This window comes from Pagrus pagrus (assembly GCF_965226575.1).
Source record: "Pagrus pagrus genome assembly, chromosome: 5".
NCBI classification, from domain to species: domain Eukaryota; kingdom Metazoa; phylum Chordata; class Actinopteri; order Spariformes; family Sparidae; genus Pagrus; species Pagrus pagrus.
Window position 1 is genome coordinate 25699633 of NC_140189.1, and position 20708 is coordinate 25720340.

Here is a 20708-nt window from a genome sequence, read left to right on the forward strand (position 1 = left end):
TTGAGTCATTAAGAGAGATGAAGGAGTTGCTCCATTCAATTAACTGTACTTTACTATAGTCCTCATTTAGATGAAATTGCTTGGGATTTTGATGATAAAACTCCAACAGAAGAGCGTTTACATCTAATATTCCTCCCACTATTCCACACTACATCAACAGTGGCAAATTGCTTTTCTCCAAAGCCCGTTTAATGAATGAACCAATCACGCATTAATGGCGCAATCTATGGAGGAGTGCCTCATGTTTGGAAACTTTCCCCATTCAACAGCCAGTTTGTGAGTGCAGAATTGACATTGTAAAAAAAGATGTGAGCAGCAGGGAAGAGGAGGAATTGATGCTATTTGTTGTGGTTAATGATATGGATGCCTTACTACTTACCACTTACTTGTAATATGTTGATGAAGGTTCTCAATCATCAGGGTCATGGCTATACTAAGTGCTATATCGTAGGCAACTGGACTTGTTCCAGTCACTCTGTAATCATTTGCACACATTTTATTTACCATCACCCTTGCTTGATATAGATCTCTGATTAATTAGATTGCTGCAGCCATGTTTCATTAATTATAATGATTTAAATCACACACTACTACTGTGCTGTTTACCTCCTCCTTGGGTATTAGTGTAAGACGTTGGCAGGCACTCACTCTACTCACTGTACTGATGAATAAAGATGTTGTCAGTTCGATGTTGACAAGAGAAAACATGGTAATGCTGCACATGTGAACACCTGCAGGACTCGCATGATGAAAATCTGAATTTCTGTTGGGTATCATCGGGTCCTCTGCTACATTGGATTGAATCATGCTATATTTTGTCGCAGTAGGTCAAATGTGATAAAGCTGCATTTTAAACACCTTGGTACACCTCCTGCAGGTTTTATGCTAACCGTATGAGCACCTCAAGTAGGATCTGCGAAAGTCACATTTCCCCCGCCTTAAAAATAGTCCAAATCATTAAGATAGACCCTGGGACTTGGTATTATCCATCGGTCAGGCTAAGATGCTTATACATTAGCAATCTAGGCTACCAGGCAGCTGGACTGCAGTCCTGGAGCACACAATGACTTGCCATTAATAGGTTGGGGAGCGTCAGGAGAGCCCACCCTGAGCAGAGATTTCCATGTGGATATGGCCTATGGCACAGGGGTACCTGCCCCCAGCCATCTGCGCTGATTTGACAAATGATTCTATATCAAAGGCCTCTGCACTGATTTGGGTGGTAATTGATTGGAAGTGAGGCCCTCAAATCCCTGATTGGTTTAGCTGGATGTAGGGGAGAGATATGCTGTTGCAAGTGAGAGCGAAGGACAGCCAGCAGGAGAGAGAGAGAAACTACGGTGCAGGAGACCTGGGAAATCTACAGAACTCTGCCTCATTTGCACTTTGAGAGAATTCAGAATGAAATTTTGTGAGATATGCAATTCCTGCATACAATATATATATATATATGTGTGTGTGTGTGTAATATATATACACACCTAGGGGCAGGTATGTATTTTTTTCTTTTGCAGAATCACCCCTGTCATCGCTGTGTTTTTGTTTCTTTCTTTAATGCATCTGTCAGGATATCCAATTCGTTAGTGTGTCCGTGAAGATTGGATTTCACCATTCAAAAGGAGGAATTTGGTTAGAAATGGAATATTATTGATTTGTTCCACATTGAGGTGTGGTCTGATGCAGATATATGAGCATGGCAGGTTGGGAGGGAGGCATGGATTATATATTCCTTCATCAATTTCCCCTGAATTTTTGATGCTACTAACCCTTGTTGTGGAAATTGTGTGACAAGAGAGATAACATCAAACATGGAGGCCGGTCAATGTCAGTAATTCCCCTGGGGATTACCTCAACCTCATAAACCATTATAGGAAGAGCACTGCATGAAAGGGCACACACACATGAATGAATGATATGCTGAATACTTATTCTATCTATGAAATGTAATCTGTTACCCATCTTTATGTTTGCCATACATCTGAAGGAAAATTGTTTTGAAGTAGTTAAAAAGCTCCTTGATGACATCAAATACAATTTGAGGAATTTTCTGTCAGATTACCACCACAAATGTGAGTGCAATCGTGTTTATTTATAAAGTATTCCACACGTGGCCTTCAAAAGCGATGAAATATTAAAGCTTGCATGTTGTGACCAGCCCTTCAAGGTATCTGAACAGTAATGTATACAGCATGACATGTTGGTTCCTCTGCAGATAAGCCAGGAGACCTGAGAGCCCTGCTAATGCAACTGTGGCCGCGATGCTACGTACATGCAGGCCCACTGCCTTTATTACACGGCAGGCTGGCTGCACCGCATACCTTTTGCCATTTGACACAGACATGTGGTGCTTGCTAGTGACAGATGCTGCACAGTACTGGTCCCAGAGGTCACAAATGACCTTTTGGATTGTCTTTTTTTCAGTCACAAAGGATTATTTGTTTGACGATGGCCACCAATGCAACCCCAGGCACCCTGATGGAGCCGTGGGTTGCTGCTGCTTGTCTTCTGAGATCACATTTACCTCAAATGAATTTTGTGTACGTGTATGTGAGAGGGGTTGAGTGAGTGAATGTGCGTGCCCGTGCGCTTGCATGCGAAAAGGACGTGCATGCGGACATGTCCAGGAAGATGCCTTACTAACCACCCATAGTCTGCTTGATGCCTTTAACTAAGCTTAATTGCTGCATGACTAGCCTCTTGTTTGGATGCCAGAGGGATTGTCTTTTATTATACAGAATGAATCATCATTAAGATGTGCCTATTCAGTGGCCTTTCCCCAGCTTAAAAATGCTCCTGCACACAGGGTTTCTTAAGCATTTTATCTGTGGCAATCAGTGTGTTTACAATTGCATCCTGGTCGCTTCACAGGGTAAAGTGTTTTGAGAAGCAGGATGTCTGACTAGCGTGTTTGTCATCCAACCTATGGGAGGCAGATTAGAGTAAAAACAGAAAGTGCACATATGTATTGAAAATATGCACAAACATAATGAAATTGTTCACACCTCACCACCTTCACACACAGCGGGACGTAGGGCTGGGATGATATACTTATCTCCTGATTCGGTACTGTCATGATACTCGGGTGTCAATTCGATACATATTGTAACATAAGTAAGTTAATAAATAAAAGCAGACATGCCTGCAAGTACGAGCATGTGTCCTTTCATGTTCAACATGTGTAGCATGCTGATTACCATTAGCATGTTCTTGGTAATTACCATTATGTGTTAGCGTGGTGCTAATGCAGTAAGCGCTAGATATACGAGACTGTTTAAGGAATCATAAAAAAAGATACTTCTGAGGGTTGATTTTCTTTTCCCACTTATTGTGTGTGTGTGTGTGGAAATCTGAGTGTGTGCGTGCTAAATAATCTTAAAGGCTCAAAAGCTAATTTACATCTATAGTCCCTTGGCAGGAGACAGAGACAACACCTCTGTTATGGTAAGAAAATAAAGAAACACAAATTTAACACTTAAAATTAAAAATATATTTTTCGCGCGAACACTTAGACACGTGCAGGTGAAATTTCAGTGTGCACATTTTCAGGGCGTGAGTTTCTGCCCAAATCGGCTTCCCATACTCGACTTTTCCATTGTTAGGTGACATCTCACAGGAGAGGCTCTCATTCTGTGTGGAAAATAAAACTGTGAAACGGCATCCCGGAGTTGCACGGCTTTAGTTTACCTTAGCAATTTCAGAGCTGGCAGGAACAGGGTACAATGCAGGCCCCATACTGTCAGAGGTGCTTGATCCCCACCCCCATCCTTGCCCTCTCCATCTGTCACCTAACTAGATTGCACTGCTCACATAGACACATAACATGCACTTATGCATGCATGCACGCACATTCTTACACACATATAAACAGTCAGACACAAACAATCTCACTGGCTAGAGCGCTGCCCTCGAATAGCAAAGGAGTCTTTGAACTAGCTACTATACAACGGTTTGTCGAATACAGGAATAAACATGCACTTAATAGTTATGTGGCATAAATTTCTGTTTACCACCTGTGCAACAAATGTTTGTATACACAAACGTGTATATATGCTCACATCCCTGCTCACATTTCATTCTTATCCTGTTGTGCTGTAATGAGAGGCTGTTATTCATGCTGTAGATTCAGAAGAAAACCTTGTGAAAAACTGACACAATTTTCTACCGCCTGAAGCCTAGTGTCAGAAATATGATCTTACCCTCACCTCTTACCCTGACTGCCGTACTGTAATGATGCTCTGAGGTGAGCTCACTCATCAATTATTCACAGAATGCAAGATTTTCACTCTTTATCTTCTCGCCAGCTCGAGGAGACCGTTTAAGAAAAATAGGGGTGAAAATATAGTAAAATAGAAGGAAAAAAAAAAAATCAGCAAGCTCGGAAGCGCTTGGCGGGTGAACAAGAGAGTTTGCGGCGGACAGACAATGCTCTCGATGTTGAGTTATAATTGTAGTTTAACAATGTGTGGACCTCTGGGATTTTTCAGTATGCAATATATGGCCTTTATACTAGGATCGCTATGGAAACCAAAGGCCCTGAACGACCTGCCGTGCCCACCCACTCGGACAGCCGTTAATCATCTTCGCTCAGATCCTGGCACTGCAGAATTTGGCCAATGTGTCAAGAAGCAATTATATATACTTAGTGCTCGGGCACCCGATCTCCTCCCTCTCCTCTCTTTCCTCGCTCTCTCACTCTCACACTCTTAATATAATCACAGAGCAGTCAGTTTAAAAGCCCTCTGTTCATTTCACTATCTATCTGGGGGATGCACACAATGCAGATGAAGAGAAGTGTAAAAAGACAGAGGATATTCTATTCTGAGAGCCATTATAATCTGAATATTCTTCTCGTATAAATCATATCCAGCCATTTACTCATTTTACCAGCCTCCTGAGCTGACTGACATACTAAATTAGCCCAGCTGGCCCATTGCATTCGCTGCACATATTGGGTTGGTGCGGATCATGGAGACTAATGTGAGCTGACTAGAGGGAGATTATGTTCCGCTGCTAACAGCTAAAACGTGAATAACACTCTCCGCAAACCCACGGTGTTTCCCCATTACAACAGCCCTGATCAGCCGTGTACAAATGGAAAGTGAGCAAGTGAGAGAAAGACACAGACAGAAATGATCGGTGGAGCTATAGAGAGAGAGAGTTGTCCTTGTGTTAAAACTTATCTCAACATCCGATCCTATAGTAGACTCTGCGAGACGATTTCTGACCACGAACGACCTAAATATGAGAGTTCTCGTCCTATATGAAGGACGAGAACTCTATCGAAAGTCTATTCCATATAGACGTATACTTCCAAACAAAAGTCGATTGACTTCCTCGTGATTTCCCAATGACAGACACGCAGCGGGGAGTATCATATTTTATTATTATTTACTGTCCTACCAGCGTCTGCAGCTTTCAATGCCACCAAAGTCATTTTAGACAGCTAGCTGTGCATTAGCGATGTAGAGCCGTGTTAGGCTTTGAACAGTTGATGACAGGCTGTCAGACAGCTCCCCTCCATTGGGCTCCTTTTACTAAGGTCCACTCTTGCAATAAGCCACTCTCCACCATACCAGCCATTCATCCAGAAAAGGACACAGGCATTTTTGACACGTTTGGTGCTAAGTGAACTGAAATTGTGTGATTTTCACTACATAGCACATTATCACATTTGCAAGAGGCACGCATGCAGGAGCAGGAAGTGAAGGGGAAAGTTACTTCAGACAACTTGAGAGCATCAGAGTGAAGTGACGACTCTGACTGTGCATGTGCAGGACTAATTAGGATTGAATAAATCTGCCCTTCTCGCCTCATGTCAAATAAACGTTGAATAAAAACATGCAGACAGAAAGATATTGCAGGGACAGAAAAGACATGCTTCAATGCACTTTTAAGAAATGAAAACATTTTCTTTTTAGAATCACTGATCAGCAAATTAATTTGAGTCTTGTGATAGTCGAACGGAGCATCACATACAGTATGTGACAAGATGAGCAGGGGCTCGACGTGATATAGAGATGGTTGAAAATGTGAAAAGACACACAAATGAAAAAACAGCCATTCATTAGAGGCTTAAAATATGTGCAATTAGTTCACATAATGTTGTTTTTCTCTGGCCTGAAAGCAAGCAGGAGCTTACCTTATGAGGACAAATGGGGGGCGGCGAGTTAAAAGACTTTTCCGGTGTCTGGCTCAGGTTCTACAAGAAAAACACATTATCAGGGACATGTTTTCAGTAGAGGGCATCTCCCAGCAAATCTTCACTGACAGTAGTTGCAGCTTATTTTGGGTCCGTTCCATTAGCATTTCCTGCAATATCTTTTAGAGGGGTTAAGAGATTCTCAATCAACAAGCAGGTCTTTGCCGCCCACTAATCCAAGACCACAGCTTTTTCTGACAGTCACATTTTAAATCTTTATCTTGACAATATCATCTTAGCGTGCATCGTGTGAGTGGGCATGGTGATGTATTATTGTTTTGTTTTGCCAGTTTTCCCTTCCTTCTATCCCTCCACAAAGATTATAAATCTGTCTTTGTCAGAAGATTTCACTGAACATATGTTTGGACTTTTGCATACACGCCTGGATGCATTTTTTTGAGGTTAACTGATTATCACATTGTTAATACACCAATACATCACTCAGATACAAGAAAACACCATTAAAAGCAGACACAAGGTAAGTCAACAAGCCAACAACAGATGGTCCCGCTGCTTGTGATTATGCAAAGATCCAAAGTATTTGCATACTCACAATGCCACCGCAAAAAAGGAAAACAAGAAGCCATTTTGAGCTGACCTCAGTGAGAAATGAAAAAAGAGCAGTGGCTGAGGAAAAAAACCCAGCAGGAGAGTGAACGGGCTCTGCAAACTTCTTTGGGAATCTACCAAGGGCCTGCCTCCTGGGAAGGCCCTGTTGATTTTCAAGCAGGTGCTTTCAGTTATGCCCTCATATCCAATTATGTGCCTGTGGTATGTCTGATGCTCCCTGACACTATTAATGGCTGCCTTATGGTATCACCAGGACAGATGAGACACTCAACTCTCCAGACTCTTAACATCTATATTTCATTGCAACGTAGAAGGAGAACACCTCACTAGCCAAGGCAACTGAGAGAGAGAAAGAGAGAGAGAGAGAGAGAGAAAAAAAAAAAAAACGCCAGGCTTTCACTGCATAAACACCACGTCATGAAATATAAATGAATAAATGGGTCTTACTGGGACGGTGGAATTAACAGACAAATTCTTCCCTACAGATTGAGTAGACTATATAACCATGATATCTTAATTGATGTGACAAATAAACACGAGTTATTTTCTTTGGGGATGAAAGCAGGAAATCGAATTAGCTTGTGTTTGTGTTGCAGGGATGTAGATGGTATGATAGTATATCCGGTGGGGAAAAACACAATGACCTAGATTTCAAGCAATGCCTTCAGAATTGTGACTTAAATATTGTATACTTCTGATTGAAGTGGCGGTGGACGAAAAAACCGAGGATAGTCCAATTAATTTTTGGCCTGAGCCGGAGCTTTTACAATATGCTAATGATCCTGCCCTGCACCGCCGCTGTTGGTTGATCAAGAGTAACAATACTGCAAATGAAAAGCCTAAAAAAAAAACCCTGCAGCACACGTTTCCACTGCCATCTGAAGTCAACTTGACAACTCCCAGTCACGCCAGAATGGTTTTAGGTGCTAATAAAAAATCAAAAGGTCAAAATCTTCTGTGTAATCAGTGCAGAAAAATCAGAAGCCAAACAGAATTCACCGAGTAGAAAATGTTTTGTTTTCTTAAGAGATTTAATTAAATCCGTTTAGAATTGCAAGTAAACAACGGGTTGTGTAGTCCAACCGTTTTAATTTGAAAGCACAAATGATGTGGAAGAAGCATTTTTTTGTGTGTGTTGCTGAAAACTGTTTGGATTCAGTGCTTTAGTTGTAGTAAATAAAGGAAGCTGTTTGAGCTTGATACCAACCATAGATAATCTAAATCTCATTCCCTTTCTTGGACACACAAACAAACACCTAGCAAGATCTCCCCGGGCTATAATCACCGTTGTTTTTTTTTAATACAATCTCATTTTATTCTTTGAGCAGAACAAAACATCACTTTTTATTTACCCCTTGTTTCATTGTCACACTCTAACACACACACATGTAGAAGGTAATTATTAATCATTAATTTTTCATCCGTGTGGATGTGGATGTTCAGCTTCGTGAGCAACAACTCATACTCCTGTTTTTACAGGAAACACAATTGCGAGAGGATCATATAAAACAGGAAAATGTCGAAGAAGACGAAAAAAAAAAAAAACTACTGTCATTTTTCAATTCACCTTTGGTCTGGAACATTTTACATCTGATAGGCAAACACTATTGACAAGGCTTGCAACAGAGGGTCTTGGATTACACCACATATTGATGTTTTTGTCTTTTCACAGTGCTCGGCGTGGTTGTTGTAATCCGATGAGGCCCAGAGAGCACAATGCTATGATATATAATAAAATTTATTTTCTGAGGAAACGGAAAGATACTTGAAACATGATGTTTCTTCGTCTGATTTCTTGGAGACATGCTGATTTAGCAAAGATCCTTTTTGCTGCGCCTTAGGTAAAATCGGCAGAAAGAAAATAGTTCCTACATTAAACTGGTCGCGGCAAGGTATGTGGATTATTTTAAAGAAGACATATTATAAACACGTTCAGGTTCAAAACTGTATATGGATATGGACTGTGGGAAAAGGTTTAAATGCTTTAATGCTTTATGTTTTAGCTCCTGTCTCTTTAAGGCCCCCCTCCTGAATACTCAGTCTGCTCTGATGGGTCAGTTTGTACATACCTGACCCAACACCGCTAACAACGACAGAGCAGCTGTGCTAAATTGTATTTTTACGGGCTGAACTAGCCGATAGGCATAAATTATGCGAATGTGTGACATGGTGACACAGATTTAAATGCAGGACTTGCGATGAGGCGCTTCAGGAGCAGTGTTTTCTGTGGGAGAGAGGAGCTTCTGCTGGTGCAGACTTTTTAACTTTATATATGTTTTACATGCGCAAGAACATTTATATTATATAAAACATGGGGAAAGGAAAAAAAATGCATAATAGGTCTCCTTTTAGTAACATAATTTCATGATTTCTGGAAGTCTGGAAGGAGACATTGCTGTCGAGTTTGTTTTATTTTTGGTGCTTCGAGCACCACAAGCCGAGTGCCATCTAGTTTCATCATATTCAAGAGAATGCAGGCATCTCTACACCTGATATCTCCAAAATTCAGCAACTCACACCAAAACAATCTAGATGGATAAATAGCACTACAGGCCAGATGCAAAAAAAAATGTATATTTGATGTCATTGTGAACTGTCCCTTTAAAAGGAATATCAGCCCAAACCTTGCGTAACTTGCCCTCTGTTTCTATGTGCCAGATGTAGTATAAAGTAGTCTGGTCACATTCAACAAGCCAACTTCCCCGAGCCCCATGAAAAAAACAAGAGCACTATTCAGTGGTGAGTGGACAGGGACTTGTGGCACATTTGTGTTTCCAGCCCCACCAGCTCATCCTCCATTCCCCCCACACACAAGGAGGCTTTATACCGTCGTCTTCGCCGACTCCCTCAAAAGTGCCATGCTGCATTTAGTAAAATGCATTTCCAGCAGCTAGTTACTGCTTTTCTGGCTCTGTTTGCCGCCCTGACATTGTTTCTCCCCCTCCCCTCCCCCTATAAAATATAGTTCTCTCGCTAGGATTAAAGGAGCAATGTAGTTCAAGGATTATCAAATGCCTTTGATCATGTGACTGCCATGTTTTTGATCTGCAGCACATCGCACCAAATATATTCTCTTTTTCTTGTCTTCTGTCTCTATCGCTCTCCATGGATTTCCCTCTGCTTGATGGTTCTCTGCAGTGTGAGAAGACCTCATGACAGGCAGCGAAAGAAGACAGTGTAACAAGTGTAAAACCCAAGTGCTATGCCAGATAAAGCTGCCATGTGTTGAAGTTTGTTTAACACTTTTATGACATGTATGAAGAAGAAGACTCATATTTATTTTAGCCCCAAATTGGTTTTGTTTCTGGCCCTGTATAATGCCTTTCTTCTCAGTGCATTGAGCTACTCATACATTTAATGTTTCCCCGCGTTTGAGGCGACGGCACAGATGTTTTGAGCATAAAGAAAGAGACCATAGATTATTTGCCTTTGAAAACAGGAAGTAAGGTTTCAGATGCCGCAACACCACCACCCCCCCAAATGCACCCCCCAACTGCACCCTGCTGCTGTTCATTAGCAATTTCTGAGCCTTGGGCTATTTTGCAGTGTTTCAATCCCTGCATTATTATTATTTAGTGGCTGACTTGGACATGCAATCAAAGGGACACGCAATATGTGCAACACTTGTATCCCAAAGCAATGCCTTTTCCACGATGCCCAGACGAAAACCCTATAACGGCGAGCCAGGGGATCCGTGGCTTAAATTTAGTCAACAAAACCTCAAAACAAATTTTTTATCCTCGTCGTACGATCACCCCCTATTAATGTCATTGCCAAGGAAAAAAACCCAGGACATATCAAAACAATTATTTTGATCTCGCTTCAAGCAACGCAACCTTTCAATGTGAATGGCACTCGAGTCCTGAATCATTATAAGGCGTGGTTTCGGGCAAAAAAAAAAAAGCCCATCAAAAAATGATTGAATATCATTTTAATGGGCAAAAACCTACGAGGCTTTCATACTGTCTACCTGCCATGTTATTAGATAGACCATGTCAGTCAAGTTGAGGAACACAGAAACAACATACAGACAGGCTGACAAGACATAAGCATGCTGCCTTCCATCTTCCTCCCAGCTTGGCATGTTTATCTAGTCCTCCATGCGAGCTTAGTGCAGCACTGTGCATATGCATACAGAATGATGAAGGTTCAGAAAGTAGTGCCTGGAGGAAGCTGCACATATAGCACAAGCTCTTTGAAATTGTGCCAGGGTGGGCCTCATTTGCAAAGCAATTTGACAACAAAAGTAAAATACTCTACAACTTCAAACCAAAATGTGAGAGATGCCAACTGGTACAGCTCTGCAGTTTGCTCAGAGAGGGAATCGAAGAGGGTTACATCCGGTGTCTTGTGTGTGTGCGCTTCTGACATGGCTTATTTGCAGACCTAGCATTGCACCAGTGCAATGTCATGATTGCTTTGGCAAGGAAAGAGCGCCTAATTTACATGAGAGGGAGTCCTAGAGGCACACGGGAGCTTGCCTTTGACCAAGGTGCCAACAACCCTGCAGAAAAACAATGTAATTACAACCTACAAAGCTGCTGTGTTTAGACCAAACTCACTTCTAATACAGCAGGACCACATACTAGTAATTCAGTCAGTGTTCAAAATGGGCATGACTAACAAATGTGGCAATGTTACAATGCTCTGCACAATGGTTCATTTTCATTATTCTTTGCAAACTGTTGGGGCTGTTTTGGATTTGTTTGAATATATTTTGTGAAAAATGTCCAGTATATTTTATTCTCGCCGGGTAGAATTCAATGCACCTCCAATAACCGAGCAGCCAGTCACTTTCCAATCGATCGCCAATCCTCATTCTCTAGAGATCCTTTGCCGTCCGTGTGATTCTGGATTCCATGGATTGTTTCTACAAGTGCTGCAATATCGCTGTGGATTAACTTGAACGGGATTTCATACGATGTGGGTTTATAATAATCTAAAACATGTCGAGGAAGCTTAACACTGTTTTTATCTATGACTTCACATTAGGAAAAATATGTTTTCAAAAACAAAACAAAAACATAGGACTGCTACACGTGCACTGCATATCCAGTGGCTCAGCAAAGGCTTATGTATCAATTATGGTGCAATATGTAAAAAAAAATATATTTCAAAACATTCAAAAATGTACTAAAAACATATCAACAAAATGTGAGGAAACAACAGTGTTGGTGTTATTTTAAAGAAGATATATTGTGTTGAAGAGATAGCCACTGAAGTTACAATGCTAACCACTTAGCCCTGGTGTTACCAATAAATCTCTGTCTCCTTGGGCTCTAAAGCACCTGTGCTGTCAGTGTAAACACCAACGCTCCCCTGGCTGTCCGGCTAGCTGCACGGCTAACTGAGCTAACAAGCTAACAGTAGCTACAGTCATGGCTGCATTAAAAGAATACAGTAAGTAGCTGTTAGCAGTTGTCCTGGTGATAGCGCTGCCTTTATTTATAATTCTTACCTTGCTGCACACATTTTTTTTCTGTTTTCTTACAGTTTCAAGTTTTTCTACCTTGACTCAATGCTGGCAGCTACAGCACCTAAGCTTCAAGTGAGAGAGGAGCTGACTTGATTTTTTATTTTATTTTATATATATATATATATTTTACCTCAGACAAAAGCCACATGATCACACCATGTATGCACTCTCACTACTTCCAGCTGCAGCCCAATTCTTAACCGAAACAATATTTATTAAACATGGCGCTTCTTCCTCGTATTTTTCATTAGAAAAGACTGTTTCTGCCAAACTGTAATCAGATAGCATTATTTTCCGGGTGTAATCACAGATGATCACGACGGGGAAAAAGTCATTTGTAAATGATCAGTTTGTCGAAAGAGTGAATTAAGTGATAGAGTATGAATCAATGATTCATCAGTGCGAGTCACATTTGCATGGCGTTATGAAAAAACGTGAATTCTTGCTGATTCTTTCCCTAATTGTCTCAAATGAGTTATTTCCCGATTTAGAAGGAGCGAGGTCTCCTCGGATTAAGTTGCATATAATTATATGTCTGTTTAGAGACTTGTGATTATTACCACGCTGTCAGCGTCTAAAACATTAACTAACAGGCAAACACCACAAAATCACTGTTGCTGAGATAGTTTGGGAGAGGAGGGGCAGTTTGATACAAATTGAGGCCACGAGACGAGAGACTTCGCTGAAAAGCTCTCTAATCCAGTAATATTTTGGGTGACTTTCTAAGATAAATACTTTGGCATTGTCTTGATGAGAGAGCCTCGCCTCATTTAAGTGTCTTTGGGATCCGGATCAATCCACATGGCGGGAGTCAGACTTGTACACTTGACCATATAATGCGGCATGCTTGTCACAACCCGGAATGCATTTCTCTCTTCAAAGTATATTTCTTGGCCTGCTCTCGTCACTCACTCCCTCTAACCAATTTGTCATTCTAAGCCTAGCCTCACTGCTGCCAGCGCCTAGATGATAGCAGTGGGCCTCTCTGATCCAGGCAGTGGCAAGGGAGCAGGCCAAGTGTTACGCGAGCCACTCTGGGACACCGAGCAGGCGCTTCTGCCGGCTGATGCACGCCTCCACGGCCGAGAGGAACTGGCTTTGCAGATGCTTTCAATTCGACACAGAATGGGGCTCATCTACTTTGCGAGGACATTTCGCTTTGTGTTTGTGCACTGCATTTGTGCTTGTTTGTGTATTTTGCGCGCAAGTGTGCCCGCGTGTGTGTCAGAAAGATTAAGGGACGTCTGTGCGTGTGTTTGCGCATTCGTATGTGAGTGCGTGACTGAATATATCTGTGTGTGCACGCGTGAGAGTGTGTGAAGCTGCTTTTTTATATAAAGACACAATTATCCTGAAATGAGGCTGAGCTTTTTTTTTTTTTTCTTCCTTTTTTTCTGCGGTCCGCAATTACAGTATTCTCTAACTTCTGATGACCTACTATAGTAATACTTCTCTGCTGATTTCCTTTAGAAGTCACCATTTTCCTCCATTGGCAGACACTCCTCTCAAGAGCAAGAGGCAACACAACACTGTCGTTGTCACTTCATTATTCCTGTTTTAAACAACCATTAATGCCCTCATTCAAATGCTTGGATGCCGCTTTGCTGTTAAGCTTATCAGCAACAGTCAACCAATTTACTACTGCAGTTCTCTCTCTAGTCGGGTGAGCAGAGCATTAAGTGTATTCAAAATTACATTAGCCGCGCATTGTTATTGACTGGCTTCTCACGGTGAGGCGAAACTTTATTTTGATGAATGAAAATAAATGCCACCTTATCAAGTTTATTTACCCGGTGTATGTATTATGCATAGGCAAATCCACTCTATGACTTTCTCATTTTACTGCATTTTTTGAGAGCAGGGGTCAGGAATGATAAACATCTCAGTCGCTTTGATTTTACAAAACATTGCGTTTGAGGAAACAAAAGAACATAACCCTTTTTAGGGGGTAGGTTTTGCAAACATATGCTAATCATCTTCTGTTTTTCAAATTACAGAGAAGCCACTCCGTTGTGATGAGCAGTCTACTCTCCTCTCAGCAGAGATGCTCAGTGTCGACCTCTCAGACCCCTTGTGTTTTTATGTTGCAGCCTTTTGCAACCATGTTTAGGATTAAAGTATGCATGGCTAATGCATTTGCACAGATGTATTTATCTTTAGAGCATACACACTCACCCAGTATTCTGCTCCCAACAATCATCTCTCTCCAAATAGACTCTTTCGTCCGTCTGCATAAGAATTGGGACTTGAAGTAGCTTCTTGAATGCCTAGCCCGAGCTTTCTCGTTAGACATTTGATACCCATCTCACAAAGCAACAGCAGCCTTTTATCTGTCTGAGCGTGATTCAGGATTTGATTGGGAATGAATCTGGAAGGTTCCAATCAGTTTCCCTTGTATGATCACAGTTAGCATGTGTGCGACTGCTCCTTGAGCACTGATGGCAGAGACATGGGCGATTAAGGCCAGAGCCCAATCAAACCAGCTGTGTGCCATTCCCCCATGGCACCGGTTGTGCCAGGCATGTGTTCCACACTACTAGCAGGCACAGAGGCCTCGACCAAACCCCCAGTCTAGGGAGTTACGGCCACACATGAACCAGGACATGTAGGCAGATCGGGGTTTTAGCTATACAAACAGTTTTCAGAGGCAGAGCTGCTATGCAAGCAAAAATAATCTCATTGGTTTCGTGAAACCACAGTGGGGAGTTTTCCTGGCCAAGCAGCAGTAGTTTGCTGCAGGCCAATGTGAAATGCAGGGGGTAAGGCAGTAGGTATCTAATATTATGCATCCCACTGCTCATCCTGAGCAAAAGAATGCAATTTAGCCCTGCTTAGGACAAGTAATCTGCGCTGGATAGTTCCCATGGTCATGCATTTCTGAAAGTCAGTTCACATTTATATTTTTCAGAGAGTTGTAAGTTACAGTAATAATAATAATTAATCGTATGCAAGATTAGATAGACCTCAAGGCCGGCACCTTGTTAACCATCTTTTATTAAAGTTTGAAGTACCTTGATGATATAATCCCAGTTTTTCTTTTCAATTGTGGTTGGTTAGGCCAAGTTTTTCAATTTCCCCATCTCACATTGAATAAGCATTAACCAGCAGAGTCGTCCTTTTGGTGAAGGATACTCTCTCCAATAGGAGAATGCCTGCTTTTACAGACAAGGCTAGTCTTGATATAATAACCCTCAATTTTTGTTATTTAATTTCGACAGAAAAGACATTATTAAGGCAAGACATTGACATCTGACAAAGAATAGTTGATACCCATCTCATCATGAGACTGAACCTCAAATTTCCAGTAACAACTTCACATTTTTCAGCTAACTCACACATGCACAAACACATAGCTGCTACAAATGTGTTCATAATTTATGACCACAGTCCTTGAACGAATACAATATTATGCTGGGCCGCACGACTGTGATGAAAATGACCAAACCTACAAAACAACCACGCCACCAGACAGTAGGTACAGTAGCACACTAGCACTGGGAAGTGCTGAAGTCAGAAATTGTCTGATTCTTTAAATCACGGTTTTGAACTGGTGTTGAAAACCTGTTCGGTACAGGTTATCTGGTCATGTGAGGGGTTAACGGATCCGGTCTCAATCTTCCAGAACAGCTCACAGAGTCACTGAGGTCGCCCTGATAATATCACACATCTTTGATATTTATGATTTAAAATCTGGATGATTACATTGGTACTTTCCGAGCGGGACCACAGCGACCAATGAGAGGCATCCTGGAGCATCGTAAACAGTCCAGTCCTGAGACTAATGTTAGCTAGCATACTGCTGTTGACAGACATGTAAAATATCACCACCAGTTCTTGCTGAAGAAAAGAAAACCTGTGTCGACCGCAACTTGTGTAACCTTCTGCTTTAGTTTTTTTATTACACTGCAACACGTTACTACACCAAGTTGTTGTACCATGCTGATCTCCATTTTGTTTAAGTCTGCTTCCCCCTTGAGATCACGTGAGAGGGGTCGGTCTGCAGAGCCACGAAGCAGAGAGCTTGTTCATATAACGTGTTATATGACTGAACCAAATTCAACTCTGCACTCCCTTGGGTCCTCAGCAACAAACCAGTGTGAAGTAGATTGGATGAACAGTTCTCGAGATGTGCGAAGGACATATTGACAGAGGTCCTTGCTCTTGCTTTATAGTTAGATATTCACTAAGTTAAACTGCAGATTTTTTTCAATACAGCTCAAGGTTTTTGATAAGAAAAATATATATTTTTTTCAAATCAGCAAAGTTTAACTACAGTATGTCTTTGCATTACACAATTTTGCCCTTGGAAATAGTGTAAGAGAAATAAACTCATAGTGCAGTCATTTAGAAGGAAATACTGCCTCAGCCAGTACATGGTCAATAATTTGTGCTGAACAGAAATCAATCTGTAACCCGGAGCTCTTCGGGGGGCTGCCCTGTCAATCCTCACATGTTTTGAACATAATCACTGGTGCGCTACAATCACAAATAGAATTGCAAATCTCATATTTGTCTGTTTCATGCGGACATATATGAATAATGTAAATCTACAGTGTTACACATTTACAAGAGATTGGCTTTGATTACATGTTCTCGTTCTGCAGTCCAGACATCCTGCTAAAAGATTGTGGTCCGGCTTCAGCCCCTCCCCCCCAACACAAACCATTTTCTCTGAATGACATGCGGAACCGTCAGCCGGCCATCAAACGCAGGCACATACGAGGCCTTCTAAACACCTATTAGAGCTATCGATGGCAGAAGCAGAGGTTATGACCATGGAATGGGGAGGATATTTGTGTCTCTCACTCCGCATTACCAGCATCTTTGGAAAAAAGCTTTATAGATTTGGACAGAGGCGAAGGAAGGCTTTATCAGCACCAACACAGAGAAACACATTAAGGGATCAGAACCCCAAAGGTCAATTGTGGCTGTGGGCAGTGCTTTGTTATGGTGTCCTCACTGTTTATACAGCGCTGAAGCCAAGTGACAGATGTGAAAACAAGTAATGATACCAATTCTGGGTGCATTTTAGAGGTAGTTCTCAATGTAAAATATACAGTTTTTTATACTTCATACTTATTTCCCTTTTTGTGCAACATAAAAGTGAGATAATAGCTGCTGATGGAGCATAAAATCTAAGAGATAACTAACAAACAAACAAAATGTCAGAAAGCTTGTTTTAGTTACTAGCTTGCAACTGCCTGAATTGAGTCATTTGTCATCTGTGAAAGATGAACTCATATGTGACATCAGTATATAAAAAAAGTCCAAACACAGGTTTTGTCATTTCACACGGAAAACTGTTACTGGAACTGTAGCTGAACTCTGCTGCCAGGCATCACTCTAACACGCCGTTTTTTTTTTCCAAGCCTCAATTCTATGACAGCTAAAACAGCACATTGCCCCTGTTCAGAGGATGTAAACCTCTCCTTTTCAGGATTTAATGTCTGCTTCTTTTTTTTTTTCATATATTTTCAGGATCTGAACAATAGACTTTGTGACACTGTGTTGTGATTTACTTGTATTTTTCAGGGCAACACTCACTGGTTGAGACAAATCCTTAATCCCTCACAAGATAATAATAATAATAATGTAATCCTTATTCCCAGATGGAACCATTTTCTGAAAAGACGATTTTTGGCCCCGCAGAGGTTCTATTCAAGAAGAAGAGCGTTGGGAAGTCATTTAAAATACACGGCAATTAAAATAAGACACACTGTCCAATCCTACCCACCATGCTAATCCTCTCTGATACAGATGTAGCTATTGTAGTAAGCAAGTTTCTCATTTTACTGTATCTATTGTGTATCAGTATATAATGCCACACTCTTACTCTATTCCCAAGTGAATTCCTTCAGAAAATGAAAATGTATTCTTTTCACATGCCAGCAGGTGCGACTAGTGATCTGACTACCTGCCGTTGAAGAAGCACGGGGTTTTTAGTTTCAAAACCACCGAGTTTACAGCATTTTGAGGGAGAGAAAAAGGGGGAGAAAAAAAAGAAAGTATGGCTGCAACAGCTGCTGTAGTGCTACTGCAGAATAAATGCAGCACAGATGAAAGATGATGAGTGCCGTTTTACTCCTGGACTTCAGAGAAGTCTTAGAACACACACATGCGCAGGCGTTCGCGCGGACAAAACGCATCCACAAAATGCAAAACGCAGGCAAACATACGTCTGAAGATGCGCCGCTTAATGTTCCCCCTTTCTAATGCAAAAAACGACCAATCCGAGAAACAGATGGAATCATTTCTTACCACGAAGATTGCTCATGACCACAGTTAATGATGGTGAATAATCCTAATGAATGCTACACCATGTTCGTGATTGCCATCTTGCTATCTGCACACGGGCTCGTGGAAAATGTTAATTGTTATGCTAATCTTTCAAACGGAGAGATGAGCAACATCGCATGTTTGAGTCATGTCAAGCTTATGTATCTTGCATATTCCTCTCTTTCTCTTTTGATTTTCGCCCCTTCCGTTTGTTTTTGTCTTTCATTCCCCTCTCTTTGCTATTTTGAAAGGCAGTCTCTCTAAATCCAATACAGTTTCTCTCAGCGTGAGGCGGCTTCAAAGCCCTGCTCCGTGGTCAGGCCCGTCGATCCTCTCACCCACCTCCTGGTTGTTTAAGAGAGCAAAAGCACAGCGGTGCAGTTTCTTAAACACACAGATCCACCCCAGCACCAACAGAGGGACCGCTGTTTGGCAAAAGAGCCTCTCTCTCCCTCTTTCTCTCTCTCCTCCACTATGTTTCCTCACCTTGGACTCTGACACTCTCCCCCCCCTCTCATTACCCACCCTCCTCCATAGACCTCATTATACCCGGATACTCCTCTCTCTCTACCTTTCTCTCCTCTCGCTCGTACAATTTATCTTTCGTTGCTTCTCTCGCACTCACTCACCCTCTCCATTCCTCTACCATCATTTACCGTTCTCCATCCCCGGCTACTTCAGCTGTCCTCGCTCTTCACCCGGCACTCCATCCCAGTGTCCCGTGCCTCCCTTCTATCTATGCTGCAACTCAATCCCTATCGCCGCCTCTGCCTTTCGCCTCACTCTCGATGTAAAGTGATTGATGCCAAGCCTGGGCTCCGGGCCATCCCTCCTACCACACACGCAGGGACATCACACCGAACCCAGAGGGGACGCCGTTACCTCAGAAGGGGAGTTGGAGTGCAGGGTGGTTTACGGAAAGGTTTTGGCGAACAAGCCGTGCCCACCCCGTGTCTGAGGGGAGGCGGGCTTGGGGGGCCCCTTGGTGGGGAGCACGAATTGGTACACTGGAGTGCTCATTATGGCTCTGTAGGGACTGTCCTGCAGGGCATTCACTGTGTGGCTGTGGAGCTCATTACGGCAGGCAGCCACGGAGCTCGAGGCATCCAGAGGCAGTGGGGCTCAGTGCAGAGATAAGAAAGGGGAGGGCTGCCCAGATTACCCTTAATCAGAGGCACCTGTAGACAGCCGGCGCCTCCCTCCTCATTGCCTTCCGTAAAGCCCCCACCCCTCCCAACGCGCACGCACACTCTTTTTTGCTGCTGTAATTATTGCAATTGCTTCACTTGACTTTCATTCCTGAGCACGGAGTTGCACAGCTTGCCTTCTAATGAGAAACCCAAGCTATGATCCGGAGGTGTTATTTATTTATTTAATTATTTATTCAACACAGCATGTATAATGTCAATTATTTAAATTAGTGTGATTTTAGCACGGCACGCTCCGCAAAGCCCCACCACCGCGCGTTATCGGTATTCGACTCACATCGCACTCATCATAATGGTGGATGGAGCGTTAATTAAGTTTTAATATGACATGTGCACCAAACTGAAGGGGTACCATTCAAATCTCACCGGAATAGGAGGCGACACCTATAGTTGAATTACATAAACGTTTCGATGCACCGTCTCGCCAAAAACGCAAAGGTAAGTGGTTGAGACAGGGGCCCGAGAAAATACATATGGTGCGTGGCTCAGTATCATTCCGGTGCAATCACAGCTTAGCTTTTTTTCTTAAATCAGTTGCACTGGAGTCCAGGGGTAGTCAGGTTTCAGCTAAAACAAGCCCAGCTGCTTCACATTACACCATTTTAGTTTTTAAGTCAGCAGGAAGTGAGGAAATCAAATTTTGGAAACTGATAATCTCATTCAGCCGGCACATCAGTTTTCCTCCACCTGTAACCTGATGTGAAACCAGCAGTACCCTACGCTGAGAACAATCCAAACTCCTACCTGCCTATTTGCATAATAAGGAGCGTTGCTGTCAGTTGTTTGGGCAAATGTCTATTTCTAAGGATGACACAACAAACAAGCGTCGACTTTGATGTGAGTTACAGGGTGCTAGCTAAAGTCTGTTTTAACTGCGGCGGAGATGTACAGTAGGGATTAATAAAAACAAGAACGTTGTGATGTGCATGACTGAACCACTTTTGTGATTCTCTCCTTCCTCGCTCACCTCCCTTCAGGT

The 20708-nt window shown here is 42.2% G+C and overlaps 1 protein-coding gene across 2 annotated transcripts in view; it reads right to left on the reverse strand.

Annotated features, from left to right (window-relative positions):
• The window catches only part of pcdh11 (protocadherin 11), a 137579-nt gene that overhangs the window by 76434 nt on the left and 40437 nt on the right, over positions 1-20708 (reverse strand). The window contains exon 4 of one of the 2 annotated variants that reach the window (XM_084352434.1): positions 6140-6199. The exons of the other annotated variant lie outside the window; for it this stretch is intronic. Coding sequence (XP_084208560.1) covers positions 6140-6199 — 60 coding nt within the window. The remainder of the gene's footprint in view (positions 1-6139; positions 6200-20708) is intronic. 2 annotated transcript variants of the gene reach the window in all.